Below are 15016 nucleotides of genomic sequence, written 5' to 3'. Positions count from 1 at the left end.
CTGAGTCAGCTGTGTGTCATATTTACTGGGGTGACAGCATCTAATTATTATCTAACATTGGACCTGCTGTTTGCCTTTCTAGCCCTCTTTAACCTCATCCCGGTCGGACTCAGGGTGGTGGCTATCCAGGGCGTGAAGGCTGGCTTCTACATCGGCATGAACGGAGAAGGCTTTCTCTACAGCTCGGTGAGTGTCGCTTGTTCTCCTGAATCCACCTGCAGAGAAATTATTTATCACCATGCCGACTGACGGCACCTGATTATTCATCGGATAAGTGCGCATCCTTCCTTATCAGCATATCTCCAATCTTATAGCATAACTGAGATAAAATACAAATTCTCAATGCTCACAGAGATGCACCATTCGCTCCTCTGGTGTTCTCCTGCACCAAACAGTGCAGTCTGGTTATGTGAAGGGTTAATGCTCCTCCTGCCAGCTTCCTCCCTGTGGGCTCTTGCTGAGTTATGGCGGATGACAGGCATATGCGCTCTCTTCCGCACGTCGCTCGCTTCTCGAAACCCTGCGAGAGTGTCGCATTGGGCTACATCTCTCCACTACTTATATAACGGTCACTCACAGAACTCTTAATCCTGTAAAAGACCGTCCGAGAGAAGAAGCAGAGTCATTTCATTTCCCATAGCTGCCGGGTCGCTATGGATTTAACGCCGGGATCAATACGGGGGGAGTAAACCGTACGTTTGAAGCATCATTCCCACAAACGCCAATCCATCAGCGTTACCTAATGAAGTGGCAATCGGATGCGCTTTGGTAACCGATCGATCGGTTGGGATGAGGCCGCTTTATGGCGCTCGAACAATAAAGAAAACCACATCGTGCTTTTATTTATGTAGGTTTTGCAACGTGAAAGAAAAAATATTAAAAAGGAATCTCTTTATTAATGAACAGTGTGGAGTTACTGAGATTCTGCTGCACTCTGAAGCTGATTATTTGCTGACAGCAGCACATTCTGTGGTGTTTTATTCCTCTTATGCCACAGCAATTTGCCAACGAGTACATTTTTTATTAATGAAATAATAAAGACTTGATCTTTTTTATTATCATGTAATACAGCGGTAGAATAGTTAAAGGAAATGCGAGTGACATGTAAAGGCGTTTATGATAATAACCTGAAGTAATATTTAAACAAATATCCCACATTCATTTTAGGCAAAACAGCAAAACGTGACTCGCAATTCTGTGATTTATCTCAAACAATTTCCACTTTAATCTCGACTTTAGTCGCAAAATGTTTTGACTTATAACAGCCTTGGCTTGATTCCTGTAATTCAGACTTTTATTCCTGTAATATCTCCTTAATTCTCGTAATTTTAGTTTATTCTAAAATATTTTGACTTTATTCCTGTAATTCCGACTTTATTCGCAAAATGTTTTGACTTTATTCCTGTAATTCCGACTTTAATTCCTGTAATTTCTTCTTTATTCTCATAATTTTACTTAATTTTAAAATATTTAGACGTTATTTCTGTAATTCCGACTTTATTCGCAAAATGTTTCGACTTCATTCTCGACTTCATGCTGTAAATAATCTCTTAAATAAATATTTTAATTATATTCGGGTATTGCGACGACTATATTCGCGTAGTCTTCGATTCTTGTACATGTATGTGTATCAAATATACAAAAAAAACACAAAAACAAAAAAAAACATCCAATTTTCACAACACTGTATATACAGACATGAACAAAACAAAAAGGAAAGACATGTGAATGAATCAACAAGGACGGATGACGAGACAAGGGTGCAGACGTCCTTTTGCTACGTGGGGATATTTTCTGACAAATTTATTGTCAAGAATTAATCATTTGATTTTCAGAACCCTGAAAAATGAATCGCTCTGAACACTCAGACGCTCTCATAACAGGATGCGAATAAAACAGTGGGCGTTTGATTTCCTGGACTTCCGACATGTTTTAGTGGAGGTGTTCCGAGTTTGGCCTTTGCAGTGTTGCGCGTGTGAAACGCTTGTTCGTGCTTTTGGCGGCGTTTCAGGAGACCTGAGCACTTCACGCTAATGAGGAGCCACTTAGCTGGTGGTTTTTTGTGTGTTTTTTATTTTTTTTTATTTGAATGAAATAGAAAGTGCTCTTATCGTGCGCTCGGCGCCTGGAACGCACTTGGCTCTGGTTATTCCCTCAGCAGTAATATTTATATTAGGAAACATTTCTGAATGGGAATACGGGAGCCAAATTCCTGCGACAGCGTGAGCCTTTATGGCATCCGATTGGGAGACATCTCAATATTAATTAATTTAAAAGGTTGTCTGGTTTGTTTACTGTTTTTGTTTTTTTGCATCATATGAAATTGATAGTTAAAGATGTTCTATAATGCGATCAAATGCTTTCTCGTCTCCACGAAGGCTCATGCTCTCACCAGAGACCAAAGGCTGCAGTATTATCATGTGAATGAATCATGAAAAACATATTTGACATATGTATACATGTTTTACTTTTGGTTTAGAGACAGTGGCATTGAGTAAAAGACAGGAGGTGGAGCTGGAGGTAGCAGAGCTGAAGATGTTGAGATGTTCGTTGGGAGTGACGACGATGGACAGGATTAGAAATAAGTTTATAAGAAGGACAGCACATGTAGGACGTTTTGGAGACAAGGTGAGGGAGGTGAGATTGAGATGGTTTGGACATGTGCAGAGGAGGGACATGGGGTATATCAGTAGGAGAATGCTGAGGATGGAGCCACCAGGAAGGAGGAAAAGAGGAAGGCCAAGGAGGAGGTTTATGGATGTGGTGAGGGAAGACATGCAGGTAGTTGGTGTGAAAGAGGCAGATGTAGAGGACAGGGGGTTATAGAAATGAATTATCCGCTGTGGCGCCCCCTAATGGGAAAAGCTGAAAGAAGAAGAAGAAGAAGCAGCCTGAGGTGCAGTGTTTAAATTCATATCAAAGGTGTTCAATCGGGTTGAGTTTCTAGACACATGGGTGGATCTAGAAGATTATTTATGGGGTGGCAAGGGGGAGGCATGAGAATTATGAGGGTGGCAACCCTGAAGCAAGCATCCTTGCATAGTTCTTGTGGATTCAAGGAATGATCTACATATTCAGTGTAAACACTGGGGTGCACATTCTTATATTGGTCTATAAACATTAAATAAAGACTGATTGAATTTACCTGAATCTGATATATGTATTGAAAAAACATAAATGTAATGATATGGTGTATATAAACTGCAACAAAAAGCAGTGTCTAAATACAGTACAGACCAAAAGTTTGGACACACCTTCTCATTCAAAGAGTTTTCTTTATTTTCATGACTATGAAAATTGTAGATTCACACTGAAGGCATCAAAACTATGAATGAACACGTGGAATTATATATGGAATTATATACATAACAAAAAAGTGTGAAACAACTGAAAAATGTCATATTCTAGGTTCTTCAAAGTAGCCACCTTTTGCTTTGATTACTGCTTTGCACACTCTTGGCATTCTCTTGATGAGCTTCAAGAGGTAGTCACCTGAAATGGTCTTCCAACAGTCTTGAAGGAGTTCCCCGAGAGATGCTTGGCACTTGTTGGCCCTTTTGCCTTCACTCTGCGGTCCAGCTCACCCCTAAACCATCTCGATTGGGTTCAGGTCCGGTGACTGTGGAGGCCAGGTCATCTGGCGCAGCACCCCATCACTCTCCTTCTTGGTCAAATAGCCCTTGATGCCTTCAGTGTGACTCTACAATTTTCATAGTCATGAAAATAAAGAAAACTCTTTGAATGAGAAGGTGTGTCCAAACTTTTGGTCTGTACTGTATATGAAAGAAACAAGTTGAATGATCTGCCAGTGCAGTAAGAGTCTTGAAATAAGAAAACATATTTAGGCAATAGCTACACTGATTCAGGACTACAGTTTCCATCTGATCTCCATCACTGCACCTCAACATCATTTATCTGTAATAAATGGACATTCGGTGGCACCCAGATGAGGAGGAGGATCCCTCTTGAGTCTGGTTCCTTATTTTTTATTTCAGCACATTGAAGCCCCTCTGCTGTAAATCGGTCGAGAAAACTAAGTAAATAAATGCTTTGTACATTTGGAGACCAGTTCTGGATTGGCACATGGAGTGGCAATGCTTTTTTTTAGGATGGCAGTTGGCAACCTGGTGTAGATCCGCCCCTGGTCAGAGATCTGTAACTCTATACAAGATCCAAACATTACCAACCCATGTAAAGCAGATCTTTATGAAACTGGCTTTGTGCACTGAGGCATTGCCACGTTTGGATCTTGTAGTTCAACTGTGTACCTCCAACTTTGTGGTAACAGTTTGGAGTAGAAGCACATATGGCTGGAAAATCGAGTGTCCCAATACTTTTGTCTTTATATTGTTTGATTATAATTATCTGAGATGTTATGATGAACATTTTTCTGAACAGCTTTATGTAGCTCTCAGAGAGCCCTTACGGCACTGTCGAGGTCAAATCCACCACTGTGGCCAGGTCTATCTGTGACCTTGAGACCGGAACTCGTTCTGTTCTTGCTGGGTGGCAGGTCAGGTATCTTTCCTTCCCTGTTGCTAAGTAACAAACCATCCTATCAGGAGCATGCATGCCTATGCAGCAGACTCGAACGCTCGTCGTGTCAAGAAAGTTCAGAAGAACCGGTTGCCTAGGAGGAAGTGCGAGTTTCAAAGTTCTATCTGCTTTGATGAAGGAATCATGATATGAGACATAGAGAAAGGGAGGAAGATAGAGAGAAGGAGAGTGAAACACTAAACGACAAAGGATTGTGGAAGTTAAGAGGAGGCTTAAATTTGGATTATAAATTTGCATTTCCGCTTGGGCAGTCCTGCTCCATATTTCCATCAGCTGGGGCTTGTAGAGCCACTGGTACCATTTTATGCTCCACATTCAGCAGGATGCAAAATTTTGTGCAGCTCGTCTTTAGGGGTTACTTCGTGCCCACGTTGTTTCCACAAGGCTAGTTTTCATCATCTCCTCCTCTGTACTTCGGATAATTTGAATTCATTAAACATCCCGAGGAAGGGATCTCACGAGGTGCCGTGCGGATGTGATGGCCTGTGATACATAAAAAATTCTGCCGACTAACGATTATCCGCCCCCGTTAACCGTCTGGTTGAAGATGAAGTATTTCATTAGGTGGTGGTCCGAGAAGCTCTCAGCAGTGTTACGGTGGCTTCCTTGGATGCTCTGGTGGACTGCATTGCTTCTCTTTAAGAGAGGACAGAGGTTCCAGTGTTAGTTGGTTTCGGTCTTTTGGGATGTAATTACCCGCGAAAGATTTTCTGCTCTGCTTCTGCTCATTTTGTTTGCAGTCCTGAACAGCATGAAGGAGGAAATGGAGGCTGGTCTTCTCCATGCTGTAATGATGCAGCTTGTCCCTAGCCTTTGAAAACTTGGATCCCACCACATCTGGAGTGACTCGCATGGCTGTGAGAGTATGTTATTGTACTGGCACTTTAAGGACCATGGACAGCTGACTCCTAAAACTGTTGATATTCTTTATATTCTGTGTGGTGGTCAGTTCACAACAGTGATACAGAAGAATCTTTTCTAATGAGTTCAAATAGATTTTTAGTAACCGTTACAAAGTCATTACTACTTTCGATCAGTCAATTAGAACAATAAGAGATTTTGGCTGTTGCGAATTAAATCAGTATTTTATAATCTAATCTAATATATTTTGATATCTGATTTCTGAAGATACAAATGACACTTGTGATATTGATTACCTATAAGAAATTATATAAATGTACACATTTTCTGCCATCACATCATATTGTGATCATTCTAAATGCACGAGTCTATACGTCAAGATCTAGACGTCTATAAAGAGTCTATATGTCATATCGCACATTGTTGAAACAGCAATTACGATATAAACGTACACGATATAAACAATATCGTACACCCTAACTGGGTCACTTCACCATAATTTATTATTTGACTGTTTTATTTCATTTTAAAGCAAAGCAACAACAGACGTCCTTTTCATCCAATTACAGTTACGTATAACGTTGTTGAGTGCAGCGCCACGTTACTGCGAAATCGCTAAGAGGCGTAAACTCCGTCGTCCTGTCAGAAAATCTAATCTTAAAGCTTACGCTACACTAAAACTGGAGACTCCTTATATAAATCTACAAATCTATTAGAATGAGGGCATTACCATAAACCTGCGAATTGCAGCTACACTTTAGACCAATCAGAATGAAGAAATTTATCAGCGCTGTGACACTATTATGGAAACAAGTCCATCCTATCCTCTATTTGCTGTTATAAAAAGCTCCACTCTTCTGGGAAGATATTTCGCTAGTTTTTGAGGAGATTTGTGCTCATACTTAATGAAATCAGGCATTGATGTTGGTGACGTGAGGAGGCCTGAGGGGCGCTCAGTGTTCACATTCATCTGAAAGATGTTGGTGCTCTATAGCAGACCATTCAAGATCTTCCACGTTCATGCTGGAACAGGTTTGGGTCTCGTAGTTCAAGCGAAGAAAAGATTTCATGCTCCGGCATCCAAAGACGCCTGGTACAATTGTGTGCGTCAGACTTTGTGTTAACAGTTTGAGGAAGAACATTATTTACAGCCTCTTAGGTGAAATTTAAGATTAAGTGTGCGTGTTGTTTGTGTGCGTGTGTGTGTGTGTGCGTGTGTGTGTGTGTGTGTAAGACTCTCTCAGGAGTGACCACAATCTTCCGCTAATAATTGCTTGAAGCCCATAAATAGGTTAGACCCCAGGAGCTTGGCCCCACTCCGCCTGCGACAGACGAAGCGCTCAAAAAGCCATAAATCTTTCTGCCGATGAGCAGCGTGCACTTCCTTCATGCGAAATCACAAACTTCGACTGCGTGTCCTCTAAAAACAGGACGGGAACATTTTCATCACTTGTTTACTCAAACCGTCATTGTTTGGATAAAGATGTGGATTTCGAGTGTTCTCAGGGTTTACTGGGTTTTCTCCGAAAGTCCCAAAAGCATGCTCATGAGTGGATTGGTGATGCTACATTACCACTGGGTGTGCAAGAGTGTGTTAATAAGTGTGTGTCTGGTGCCTGTCTTGAATTTTACCCAGTAGGGACGGTACGATTCAGCGATTCACGTCGGCATAAAAGTTAATGATGTGATGCACAGATTAAAAAAAAAAAGCATCGGATACAAGTTGGCGTTTGTAATGCGATGCATCGGTTTTTGCGTCATTAAAGCACAATTTATTTATATATAAATATTAGTAGATGCGCTATAGCTTTACTATTTAGTAAAGCACCGCTGCTGCTACGTGAATACGCCGTATCAATACTACGGAGGCCGAGGCGTGTCCTCAGAGTCATAATGTATACAGATTAACATGGCAGAGGTAGAGCTGTAACTTCCTGCAAACACAGCAGGAAAACAACATCTGGTTTTATTATCTTTTTTTCTTTTTGATCTACAAAGGCCTGTTTGTAAAAGTGATGATGACTTGCTGTTTGTCTGAACCAGAGAAATAAAAGTGGACTTTCTGTTCCATGTCGAATTGCACAGCATCATATTTTCTTCGTTGAACCGCACCGTGTTGAATCGAATGGAAATCGGAATCGCTTCGTAACAGGGGAATCGTATCACATCAGGTAACTGCTTTATATGTATAATAAGCTCCACTCCTCTAGGAAGATGTTCCACTAGATTTTGTGAAGATTTGAGTAGATAAAGGGTGTTAGTAAAGTCTGATGTAGGTGAGGAGGCCTGGGGTGCAGTCAGTGTTCACAATCATCGTGTTAAATAGGGCTGTGGTCAGAACTCTATAGCAGGAGATCTTCTACACACTTCCATCCCATGGAAAGCAGATCTTCATGGAGCTGTCTGTGTGCACAGAAGCATTGTGATGCTGAAACAGGTTTGGGTCTCCTGGTTGAAGTGAAGGGAAAATTTCATGCTCCCACATCCAAAGGCTTCCTACATATCTGTGTGTCTATGAAGAAGGTACAGTATGGCTGGAAATGTCAGGTGTCCCACATGCTCTACGTTTGAAACTGTCCCGTACTATCACAGCTAAAAACCTGAGCTCTGAACAAAGAACACGTGAAATTCAGCACGTGACTTCTCCTTGTTTCTCCTTGTTAATGTGACTGTAGGTTTTAGATTGTTTCCGGTATAAAACGTGTCGTCGGCGGCTGCGGTGTGGGTCGTTGAAGGAGGGTTTGTGTGATGTCGCTTTGCAGCATTAGGAGCAGGATTGCGTGGGGTTTCCGTTTTCGGCTACGGAGTTCTCCTCCATTATTTATGACATGCTTGATGTGTCCTACTTTGTTGCACAGCGGTAATCCCAACTCCCTTTCCTTCTCTCTCTCTCTCTCTCTCTCTCTCTCTCTCTCTCTCTCCATCCCTCTATCCATCTCTCCTTTAAATTCCTCCATCTTTCAATAAGCACAAGTGCACCTTCTGCCATACATCAAAGCCACTCAGAAACATGAAGCTGGAGCTGAACATGGAGCTTCTATACGCTGTCGTGCGCACGTCTCACGTCTGCTCATAACTGATTAAAATGCACTCCAGCACACACCTACTATCTTTTATTTTCTCTCTTATTTTCTCTCTCATCATCACACACACACACACACACACACACACACACACACACTCGACTCATTCTGTATGCCAGATCTACATCTCAGCAACTCTGCTCTTAGGGTTAATTATCTTAAAGCTAATGAAATGCAGTTGACGTACAGCCGCATTCGCCATCACCAGCTAAAAGCACCTCGCTATAAAACTGCCTCGTGTAGCAAATGACTGGCTGAAGTTTTTTTTTTAAAGGAACACACCAGTTTTTAACCTTCTCTTTATCTGCTATGTTATAACTCTGTCTATATCTATATATCTCTCTATACCTCCGTCTATACCTATATATCTCTCTATACCTCCGTCTTTATCTATATATCTCTCTATACCTCCGTCTTTATCTATATATCTCTCTATACCTCCGTCTATACCTATATATCTTTATATACCTCTACATTCTTCACAGTCAATGTTCCAGTTCATATCTAAGTTGTTTAATAGGGTTGAGGTCAGGAGCTCTATATCAGGAGATCTTTCACACACTTCTAACCCATGTGGAGCAAATCTTCATAGATCTAGGTTTGGGCCTCGTAGTTCAAGTGAAGGGAAAACTGAGTTCTACTGCTTTCAAAGACGTCTTCTACAATAGTTCCAGCAATTACTAAAAATTAGTTAAGATTAAATAAATAAATAAAAACAAAAAGGTTCCAGGTAAAAAAGTATTTCTGGTAGTGACTAAAAGGTTATAAAAGAAATAGTTCCAGGTTTAGAAAAAAAAAAAAAAAAAAGGTAGTTCAGAGTAAAAAATCTTCAGATAATAAAAAAATAAATGTTCCAGGTAAAATGTAAAAAGTAGTGCCAGGTACTGATGATTCAGAAAAGGATTTGTGGTAAAAAAAAAAAGCAGTTCTGTAGTCTTTGAAAAGCTGAATGGAACATTTCCACCTAAATTTGTGAGTGGAAGCATCATAAAAAGTTCCTGCTGTTTTTTTACTCATACTTGGCATGCAGCAGAGATCAATTAAGCTAATTAAAATGCTGAAGTCATTTTATTAATTCCTTCCCGATAATCTTCACGGATCGATACACGTGTAACAGAAAGCCTTTATTCGTCGGGGTCAGGTCATTGATTTTGCGTCCGCACCCTATTAGTAAACAACTTCCACGTAATATCTCACACCAGCTCTTTGATTAAAGCTGTCTCGTTTATTATATTGTCCTTTAAAATGAAAGTCCTCCAGTTATTAAAGCTCGCATGAGGGAACGTTCTAGCCTTCTAGAAGCGTGTCCTTCTGAGACTTTCGGTGTGATTGAAGCGACTGTCTAGACGGCATTGGTGTGGTGTGTTCGAGGTCCGCTCCGGCTTTGCCTTCGGAATAATAACGCCCTGTCAGACGGGTCTTTGGCAATGAACGATTTATCTAGCTTAAGCAGCGCTGTCCTGTTAAATTCACGTCCATTTGTCTTTGCTCCAGAGTCTCTCATAGCCAAACACGTCCTCGTCTGGTCTCGACCCTGCCGTCATCCTACGTTCTCTTTCCTTCTTCTCATTTATTAGCATTACCAGTATACTATATGGACAGTTTTGGGGCACTGGATTTTTTCACGTTGAAACCTGCATGACAATGATCCTGTGCACAAAGCTAGCTCCTTGAAGATCTGCTTTACAAGGGTTGGAAGTGGCCTCCTCACCTCATCTACATCAGTACCTGACTTTACTAACACTCTTGTGGCTCAATAAAATCTCTCACATCTCTACAAAATCTAGAGGAACATCTTCCCATAAGAGTGGATTCTATTATGAGTGAATGGGGATTAAATGTGGAAAGAGATGTTACAAAAAACACACACCAGTCTAATGCGCAGGTGTCCACAAATACACTCCTTTGTCCATATAGTGTCCCCAAGACAGTCTCATCCAACTACTGGTTTCAATTTCTATTATTTCTGTCTATTTCTTTCACTGTGCTGCTTTTTCACTGATGATTATCACAGCACTGAGGAAGTCTCGAGTCTCAAATCATGGATTCATTTTCCAGAACTGCAGCTCAGAGAGTATTCAACTATAATTAAAAACTCAGGTTTGTATAAAAGCACCTGTTCTAATAGTAACACACTTTTACAGCGGACACACCATAAGGTCTGAGAGTAACAATAAGTGTTTTTAGGTGAACATTTTGGTCGTTGAAAAAGCGAGAAACATAAGAATTATTGAAATGGAGTCTTGCTAGTGTTTTTTCCGCACATTTACAGCATTTATTAGATGCCCGTATCCAGATTGACTTAGAATTGTGTTATGTACATTACTGAGCAGTTGTTCGTTTAGGGCCTTACTCGAGGGCCCAACAGTGGTGGCGAAATTTGAACTTAGGACCTTCCAATCTAAAGTCCATCTTAACCACTGAGTAACCTCATTCCCTCAATTCCTTATATTTCATGTTTTATACGGATGCAATACAATTCCCTTCTATAACAATTTAGTAATATGATGCTGTGCAATTTAATATGGTACAAATTATTCACTTCATCGATGCACCAATGCGAATCTCTGAATCTTACCATCCCTAAAAAATGAAGCATTTGTGACTTGTGTTTGAAAGAAACAAATGTCCCATGTAAACCATGACGTGTTAAACAAACACAAATGAGAAACGTGTTAAACGTGAAAGTTACGAACCTTTGTTTCCCTCCCAAAATGCAACTGACGAAAATCTCCTTGCTTATGATATCAACATTATTTCTCATTCCTTTTTGCATCCTGACACAAACATCTTACAGCGTCTGAGGTAATGGTCTTGTTTCTCAAAGCGGCCCTTTTGTCTTTCTTTCGCCTCCGAGAGGAATTTAAATGAAAGCAATTTTTGGGCTTGTCCTCGGTTCTGTACCTCCCAGACTGCGCCTGGGAGGCTGCGCTAGATGAAAAATGTAATTCATCATGGTTCCATTACTGAGAAAACACTGCAGATTGCTCTCTCTCTCTCTCTCTCTCTCTCTCTCTCTCTTTTTTTTCCTCCGCTGCTGAAATGACGTTCTTCAAACACGTTCGCTTGCGGTCGGGAATCGAATTGACGTCATGCTGATTATGTACATTTTCCAATTGGGATATGAGAATGAATCATTTCATTAAGGACACGCTGAAGCGAATGTACTCGACCTGTGTAGGGAATTGAGCACGTATAAATGTGCTGGAAAATCGGTGTGATATTTATTAAAAAAATCCACAAATCACTTGGGTTGTTTGCAGCATCGGTCAGGTTCTAGCAAACAGGTATGATCGGTATTCAGAACACGCGAATGGGTCAGAAACAGGACGCAGGATTTAAGACTAATAACACATAAAGACGTAAATTAAAATGGACTCTTTGAGGGTCTGCCATGGAACAGGCGCCCACACTTAGTAAACAAACCAATGCTAACACAGGGGACGGAGACAAAACCACCAGAGAGAAGAACCACATTACACGCTTCAGAGTTCCGCACACTAATTAAAATCCTTTGCTACGCCAAACATCTTCCAAGCAATTTCCCTCATCAATCCCACGATTTACTTTACATCCATGTTTATCTGGATACACTTGAAAAAAGCTTCTTTTTCTCTACATTTTTAATTTTGCCATTCCACACTGACATTTTTTTTTTATTATTTACTTTTTTTTAGCTTTTTAAAAAGAAGTGGATACATTTTAAGATGCATTCTCAATCATGTAACACGTACATCTATGCCATTTAGCAAATTCCTCTGTCCAAAGTGACTTACCAAAACCACATTTGTTATATATGTATATAAAACTGGGTTAAGGGCCTTGCTTAAGGGCCCAGCAGTGGCACCTTGGTGGTGCAATGATTTAAATCTATAAGGTTCTGATCAGAAGGTGGTTAACAACATTTTGACCACTGAGCTGCGATTGCCAGTGTTCATGTGGCACATTCAGCTCAAAACAAACACAACGATTGATATTGTGGTTCTCCTGCCTGGACAGCAGACGGCACTTTGTACTTCTACAGTGTTTTCTGTGTGGGAATGAGCAATTTTTGGAAAATGTCAGTATAGAGTGTGGAAGAGTGTTTTAAATTGAAAAAAACGCTGATTTCAATTGATCTGGAATTAGTGTGAATGCAGAATTAGCAGATTCCTCTGGCCTATCATATGCTCTTCTATTCTACTTATAATGAAGCTGTTGGAGTTAACTCCTGCTTTTTATCAGAATCACCGTATGAGTCGTTCTACACGCAAAGATCCTCCATGGAGCTCAGTAAGATCATTTAGAAATGCCTCAGTAGATGCCTCACTTTTTATGGAACTGGAACTGGATGTTAATGTGGTTACAGGGTTTTATAACAGGAGAACTACAGGAGGATCTCATAATTAGCTAAAGAGCTCCATGTTGGTTGTTTTTAGGAACTGGACAGAATGTTCTCCAGCACCTGGGTTGGGAACCTGTGCACCTCACAGTACAATTAAGTTTACTTTCTACCACCGACTGAAATATTAAAGCGCATTCCATTAGTGAGTAGTAATTTGGATTTGCATCATATTATTATTCATTTAGGAGCATAAACATGAAGAACAAAAAAGAAAAGTCCTAAAGAGGAAATCAGGCGTCATCAGAGGCGTCATAAACGACAAACAAACCTACACAGAGCGACACACACGAATATATGAAAAAATATGTCTTATGACCTGAGCAGAAGATTGGTATTGTGCTTCTTTTTGTACATCTCGTTCCACATTTAGTCCCCGTTTGCTATTTAAATAAGCTCCACTAGATTTTGTGGAGATTCATTCAACCACGGGTGTTACTAATATCTAATGTGTGACTAATATTGAGGGTTAGAGCTCTATAGCATGCCACTCTTCAAGCATATCTTCATGGAGGTCTTCTGGCTTTGTGCACATGGGCATTGTCATGATGGAAAAGGTCTCTTAGTTCCAGTGAAGGATAGTGTGCCTCTGACTTTGTGGTAACAGTTTGGGAAGAACCGCATATGCCCAAAAAAAAAAAAACGGGTGTCCCAATACTTTTGCCGCCACATTGTATCTTTATATGTCTTACTGAATTGACTGCAAAAATCATTAAGTTCTTTGTACCAGTTTATGTAACTTGACAGAAAACCTGGCGGTTCTGGATAATCACGCTAGCATATTGGCGAAACAGAACGAGTTCCACCTCAACGTGTTTTCGCTAACAAACAAACTAGCGAGCTAAAATATGCTAATTTCATTATGGTAAAATACTGCTAATAGACTGATTAAAAAACAGAACAACGATGCAAATGCTGATGCAAAACTGCCATAAAAAAGCTGATCGAGCTCATTTTCTGTGAGTGTGTGTGTGTGTGTGTATGTGTGTGATGTAAGACAAAAGGCTTTGGGTTCATCATCTTTACCTCATGTCCTCTAAACCAACATTGCAGACACATTTGAGACCCAGGTAAGGGTCGAGACATCTGCTGCCTGACAGCCACACACACACACACACACACACACACACACACACACACACACACACACACACACACAGAGGTCCTGTCAAAACCTCCCACTGATCACACATGCTAGGTCACTGTCCAGCTAGGTGTTCCCTCTGGGATTTTTGCCCTGTCTTCCTCTCTCACTCTCTCACACTTTCTCTCTCTCTCTCTCTCTCTCTCTCTCTCTCTCTCTCTCTCTCTCTCTCTCTCTCTCTCTCTCTCTCTCTCATATATATATATATATACCCCCCTTCTCTCGACTCATTTTGTTTATGCTCTACAGGAAATGTTCACTCCCGAATGTAAATTCAAGGAGTCTGTTTTTGAGAACTACTACGTCATCTACTCATCCACCATGTACCGGCAGCAGGAGTCGGGCCGCGCCTGGTTTCTGGGTCTTACAAAGACGGCCAAGTCATGAAGGGCAATCGTGTGAAGAAAACCAAGCCTTCATCACACTTCCTCCCCAGGCCTATCGAAGGTACTCAAACTCTGAGCTGAACCATACTGCTGAATACAAGTGCAGCTACAGTACATGCACAATAGCACGTGCCAATAGACGTTTCGGGAATCTTCCTACCTACCTATCTACCCACCCACCCACTTACCCACCCACCCACCTGCCTGCCTGCCTCCCCTTACTACTTACCTGCCTGCTTGCCTGCCTACCTGCCTGCCTGCCTACCTGCTTGCCTGCCTGCCTGCCTGCCTGCCTGCCTGCCTACCTGCCTGCCTACCTGCCTGCCTACCTGCCTGCCTGCCTGCCTACCTCCCCTTACTACTTACCTGCCTGCCTGCCTGCCTGCCTGCCACCCACCTGCCTGCCACCCACCTGCCTGCCTATCTCCCCTTACTGCTTACCTGCCTGCCTGCCTGCCACCTGCCTGCCCACTGCCTGCCTGCCTGCCTGCCTGCCTATCTCCCCTTGCTGCTTGCCTGCCACCTGCCTGCCTGCCTACCTGCTTGCCTGCCACCTGCCTCCCCTTACTGCTTGCCTGCCACCTGCCTGCCTGCCTGCCTGCCT

At 41.6% G+C, this 15016-nt stretch overlaps 1 protein-coding gene across 1 annotated transcript in view; it reads left to right on the top strand.

Annotated features, from left to right (window-relative positions):
- The window catches only part of fgf12a (fibroblast growth factor 12a), a 29657-nt gene that overhangs the window by 11777 nt on the left and 2864 nt on the right, over positions 1-15016 (top strand). Inside the window, 3 exon segments of the mRNA XM_046877016.1 lie at positions 83-186; positions 14276-14390; positions 14393-14473. Coding sequence (XP_046732972.1) covers positions 83-186; positions 14276-14390; positions 14393-14473 — 300 coding nt within the window.

This window comes from Silurus meridionalis, chromosome 20, assembly GCF_014805685.1.
Source record: "Silurus meridionalis isolate SWU-2019-XX chromosome 20, ASM1480568v1, whole genome shotgun sequence".
In the NCBI taxonomy this organism is placed as follows: Eukaryota; Metazoa; Chordata; class Actinopteri; order Siluriformes; family Siluridae; genus Silurus; species Silurus meridionalis.
This window is presented reverse-complemented; position numbering and strand designations above follow the sequence as displayed.